Source organism: Rhinopithecus bieti, unplaced genomic scaffold, assembly GCF_001698545.2.
Source record: "Rhinopithecus bieti isolate Rb0 unplaced genomic scaffold, ASM169854v2 scaffold_1918, whole genome shotgun sequence".
NCBI lineage: Eukaryota > Metazoa > Chordata > Mammalia > Primates > Cercopithecidae > Rhinopithecus > Rhinopithecus bieti.
Window position 1 is genome coordinate 124399 of NW_016803680.1, and position 6057 is coordinate 130455.

The following is a 6057-nucleotide window of genomic DNA, read 5'->3' on the forward strand; positions in this document are numbered from 1 at the left end:
GGGGGGGCGGGGGGGGGTGGGAAAGAAAGATCTTGGGGGTTTTATAAGCTCAGTAATTCAAACTCCAAGGGTAAGGGCTGTTTTAGCCTTCAGAGTTTACATTAATTGTTGCTTAATCTTTTTTTTTTTTTTCAATTTGAGATAGTTGGCAGAAAGTACTAGAGTGGATGCAACAACAATTACTAGTAAGTGAGTCAAGGATGCCGGATATTCTGAGGTTTCAAAGATAAATTTCAAAGCCTGGTAGGGTGGAATAGATTTGTCAACAAGTAAATTACAAATGGCAGAAAGCAAATCAGGTCAAGTCAAAATAGAAAGAGATTGCAATGGGAGGACCAGAAAGGTCTGCCCTCCCTAACTTTGCTGGGGAAAAGCAGACAGAGGGGGCATTTGAACTGGGCCTTTAAAGACAATTGACAATGACATTGGGTTGGGCCTTCGAGGTGGACCGAAGAAAGCCAGGAAAGAACCAGAACAAAGCAGATGTGGTGAGTTCATGGAAGGGTAAGGAGACCAATTGTGACTGTGTCTTTCTGAAAACACTTCATTTCAAACTCTGCATGGCTCCTGCTGTCACTCAGTAGGGGCTCCAAAGACCTTATAGCAGGATTTCTCAATCTCAGTACAAGTAACATCTTAGGGCTAGATCTTTCCCTGTTGTGGGGGTTGTTTTGTTCATTGTAGGGTGTGTAGCAGCATCTCTGATCTCTACATACTTGATGACAATAGCACCCCCTCTCCACTCCTTAGTTTCACAACCAAAAAAGTTTCCAGACATTGCCAATTGTTGGGGGGTAAAATCCCCCTAGGTTGAGAACCTGTATTAGTCTGCTCTCACTCTGCTAATAAAGACATACCTGAGACTGGGTAATTTATAAAGGAAAGAGGTTTAATGGACTCACAGTTCCACACAGCAAGGGAGGCCTCACAATCATGACAGAGAGTGAAGGAAGAGCAAAGGCACGTCTTACATGGCGATGGGCAAGACGGCATGTGCAGGGGACCTGCCCTTTATAAAACCATCAGATTGGCTGGGTGCGCTGGCTCACGCCTGTAATCCCAGCACTTTGGGAGGCCAAGGTGGGCAGATCACCTGAGGTCAGAGTTCAAGACCAGCCTGGCCAACATGGTGAAACCCTATCTCTACTAAAAATACAAAAATTAGCTGGGTGTGGTGGCAGACGACTGTAATCCTAGCTACTCAGGAGGCTGAGGCAGGAGAATCGCTTGAACCTGGGAGGCAGAGATTGCAGTGAGCTGAAATTGTACCACTGCACTCCAGCACGGGCAATAGAACAAGACTCCATCTCAAAAACAAACAAACAAACAAACAAACAAACAAACAAACACAAAAAGCATCAGATCTCATGAGACTTATTCACTATCATGAGAACCGCATGGGAAAACTCGCTCCCATGATTCAATTACCTCCCACCGGGTCCCTCCCATAACACATGGGGATTATTACAATTCAAGGTGAGATTTGGGTGGGGACACAGAGCCAAGCCATATCAGAACCACTGACATATAGGGATACTTGCTCCATGGATGTTATTCATATCCTCCCCTCTTCCCTTTGTTGATTCCATTCCAGCCACCCTGGCCCCCTTGCTGTGCTGCCTGCCTTGGTGCTTTGTGCTGGCTGTTCCCTATGCACTGGACATTTTTATATGAATCCCTCTTCTCCTTCAAATAGGGCAATGCTCAGATTTTACCCTATTTCAAATTGTAATACTGTCCCCACCCCATTACTTCCCATCTCTTTACCTCACTCTGTTTTTTCTTTTTCTATAGTACAAATCACCTTCTAATATACTACATAGTTTCCCTACTTTATTATTGTATTTGTTGCTTACTGTCTTTCACTTACAACTAGGATGTCAGCTCTGTAAACCAGGGAGATTGTTGTCTTAACACCTGGGATGATGTCCAACACATCATAGGAGTTCAATAACTTTTTTTTTTTTTTTTTTTAAGAAAAGAGGTCTTGGCTGGGCGCAGTAGCTCACGCCTGTAATCCAGCACTTTGGGAGGCCAAGGCGGGTGGGTCACTTGAGGCCAGGAGTTCGAGACCAGCCTGGCAAACATGGTGAAATCCTGTCTCTACTAAAAATACAAAAGTTAGCAGTGTGTGGTGATGCACGCCTGTAATCCCACTACTCGGGAGGCTGAGGCAGAGAATTGCTTGAACCTGGGAGGCAGAGGCTGCAGTGAGCCTCGATCAGGCCACCGCACTCCAGCCTGGGTGACAGAGTGAGACTCCGTCTCAAAAAAAAAGAAAAAAAAAGAAAAGAAAAGAAAGAAAGAAAGAAAGACATGAGGTCTCATTCAGTTGCCCAGGCTGGACTGCAATGGTGTGATCATAACTCATTGCAGTCTCAAACTTTTGGGCCCAAGTAATCCTCCCACCACAGCCTCTGGAGTAGCTGGGACTATACAGGCAGGCACCGCCACCACATCCAGCTATTTTTTATTAATTTTTTTTTTTAACAGAGACAAGGTCCCACTGTTTTGCTCAGGCTGGTCTTGAACTCCTGGCCTCAGTGATCCTCTTGCCTCAGCCTTCCGAAGTGTTGGGATTACAGGCATGAGCCACCATGTAACTATTTTGTGAACGAGTTACAACATTTGTATCTCTCATATTCTCTTGCTGTTCCCTACAGGAAAATAGTTGACAAAGAAAAAAGCAAGCAGACCCATCGTATCCTTCAGCTCAATTGCTGTGTGCAGTGTCTGAACTCCATTTCACGGGTAAGTCAGTAAAACAGGCACAGCAAGAGGGTGAAAACAGGGAGGGAGGAGAGTGAGGATGAAGGAGACTCAGGGGGAAGACGAACCAAAAATCAGAGCGATTTCATTGCCCAGAGCCATCAGTTAGCACAGGGGTGGGAAAATGAAGTGAGTGTGGGGAAGAACTAAGAGATTGCTGAGTTCATTGGCCAACTTGGCCATTGGGAGTGGCGCCTTCAACAGCAAACCTGGGAAGGTCATAATACCTCCACCTTAGAGGTGACATAATGTTTGCAAATTTGCCTAGCATGGTGCCTGCACTTAGCAATACTCCAGACATGGTGGCCTTTTTTGTTATTATGGTACCTGCTCAATCAATATTTGTTGAGTCAACAGCAAGCCACCTGCTTTGAATCCTGACTCCAGGCTTATCGGAGATCCAAGAACAGCCTGTCGGAAATTCTTAATTCCATCAGCCTATGGCAGAAGACGCTGAAGATCATTGGAGGCAAGTTTGGAACCAGCGTCCTCTCCTATTTCAACTTTCTGAGATGGCTTTTGAAGTTCAACATTTTCTCATTCATCGTGAACTTCAGTTTCATCATAATCCCTCAGTTTGCCGTAGCCGAAAAGAACACCCTCCAGTTCACTGGGCTGGAGCTTTTCACTGGGGTGGTAAGTTCTCTGTTTCCCCTACCCCAAGTGCACCAATTGCCTTGGAAACCCAGGGACATGGCTTGCCGGTCACCCACTGACACATCTCATTTTGTCTGGGGGTCAACTGATGGAGAAAGTGGATGTTTAAATGTTTTCCTGGCTGAGTGTGGTGACTCATGCCTGTAATCCCAGCAAGTTGGGAGGCCAAAGCAGGTGAATCACTTGAGCTCAGGAGTTGGAGACCAGCCTGGGCAACATGGCAAAACCCTGTCTCTACAAAAATACAAAAATTAGCAGGGCATGGTGGCGCACACCTGTAATTCTGGCTACTCGGGAGGCTAAGGTGAGAGGATTGCTTGAGCCCAGGAGACGAAGATCGCAGTGGAGCAAGATTCCCCCCACTGCACTCTAGCCTGAGCAACAGAGCGAGGCCTTGTCTCAATCATCAATCAATCAATAAAGTGTTTTCCTGCTAAGTAATATACACACATCATAGTGGAATTTCTGTCTCCAGAGGCAACCATCTTGAACAGTTTGTTTTTATCCACACATTTTTTTGGCAAACATAGGGACGCTTCTGTGCATGTACAGATGCATCGTTTTCTTTTCTTACAAAAGATGAATTATTCATTGCATATTATCTACAACTTGCTTTTTTTTTTTTACTTAGCAATATGTGGTGGACATCTTCTTGTGTTGGTGTTTATAGATCTATATTTTCTTTCTTTTATTTTATTTCTACAAAATACAATGTTCCTTTTGAAAATTCCTACTATAGAAGAAAAGTAGGAGAAAGTTCTTTTATATTTTCCTTTGTCCAACTCCCCATTTTGAGATATATCTTTGTAGACTGTTTTTTCTTCCTGTACAAACATTGATAGATACATACTTGATAAAAATGAGTAAATAATAGATGACAGATGCATAGATTATTATGCTTTTAAAAATAAAAGAGGATAGGATTGTACTTTATTTCTTTCTTCTTTCTTCTTTCTTTCTCTCTCTCTCTTTCTCTCTTCGTTCCTTCCTTCCTCCCTCCCTCCCTCTCTTTCTTTCTTTCTTTTTCCTTTTTCCTTCCTTCCTTCATTCCTTCCTTCCTTCTTTCCCTTCTTTCTTTCTTTCTTTCCTTCTTTCTCTCTTTCTTTCTCTCTTTCCTTCCTTCCCCTCTGTCTTTCTCCTTCCTTTCTTTCTCTCTTTCTCTCTCTTTCTTTCTTTTCCTTCCTTCCTTCCTTCCTTCCTTCCTTCCTTCCTTCCTTCCTTCCTTCCTTCCTTCCTTCCTTTCTTCCTTCCTTTTTTTCTTTCTTCTTTCTTTCTTTTCTTTCTTCCTCCTTTCTTTCTTTGGTCTCACTCTGTCACCCAGCCTACAGTGCAGTTGTGCAGTACAGCTCACTGCAGCCTTGACCTCCCAGACTCAAGCAATCCTCCTGCCTCTGTCTCACCAGTAGCTGGGACTACAGGCCCACATCACCATGCCTGGCTAATTAAAAAAAAATTCTGTAGAGACGGGGTTTCACTACGTAGCCCAGGCTAGTCTCAAACTCCTGGCCTCAAGCAATCCTCCAGCCTCAGCCTCCCAAAGTGCTGGGATTACAGGCATGAGCCACCATGCTTGGCCCAGTATATATATAGTGTATATTTGAATATAGGGAACATTTTACTATGAAAAATTTCAAACATACAAAAATACACAGAGTAGTATAATAAACACCCATATAGCCACTGTGTAGGTCTTAAATGGCCATATTTGTTTTCTTTCATTATTTTTGGAAGCATTTTAAAGTAAACTACAGATGTCAAGATATTTTAACTTGAAATTTTCAACACTCATCTCTGAAAATAAGCGCACCTCTCTACAGTCACAATACCATTATCACACCTAAGAAAATTAAAAATTAGTATCATCTAAAATCCAGACCATATTCAAATTGTCCCAATTTTCCCCAAAATGTCTTCTTTTTTTTTTTTTTTTTTTGAGACTGGGTCTCCCTCTGTCACACAGGCCGGAGTTCAGTAGTGTGATTTCAGTTCATTGCAACCTTCTACTCCTAGGCTCAAATGATCCTCCCACCTCAGCTTCCCGAGTAGCTGGGACTACAGGCACATGCCACCACCATGTCTAGCTAATTTTTATAGTTTTTTGCAGAGATAGGGTTTCGCCATGTTGCCCATTCTGGTCTCAAACTACTGGGCTCAAGCGATCTGCCTGCCTTGGCCTCCCAAAGTGCTGGGATTTGCTGGGATTACAGGTGTGAGCCACTGCATCCAGCCCAAAATGTTATGTATGTATGTATGTATGTATGTTTGTACATATGTATGTATGTATGTTTGTACATATGTATGTATGTTTGTACATATGTATGTATGTATGTACATATGTATGTATGTTTGTACATATGTATGTATGTTTGTACATATGTATGTATGTATGTTTGTACATATGTGTGTATGTATGTATGTTTGTACATATGTGTGTGTATGTATGTATGTTTGTACATACATGTGTACGTATGTATGTTTGTACGTACGTGTGTACGTATGTATGTTTGTTTGTACGTGTGTATGTATGTTTGTTTGTACGTATGTATGTATGTATGTATGTTTGTACGTATGTATGTACGTATGTATGTACGTATGTATGTTTGTACGTATGTATGTATGTATGTTTGTACG

At 42.7% G+C, this 6057-nt stretch overlaps 1 protein-coding gene across 1 annotated transcript in view; it reads left to right on the plus strand.

Moving 5' to 3' along the window:
* The window catches only part of TMC5 (transmembrane channel like 5), a 91289-nt gene that overhangs the window by 47841 nt on the left and 37391 nt on the right, over nucleotides 1-6057 (plus strand). Inside the window, exons 7-8 of the mRNA XM_017849597.1 lie at nucleotides 2664-2751; nucleotides 3157-3405. Coding sequence (XP_017705086.1) covers nucleotides 2664-2751; nucleotides 3157-3405 — 337 coding nt within the window. The remainder of the gene's footprint in view (nucleotides 1-2663; nucleotides 2752-3156; nucleotides 3406-6057) is intronic.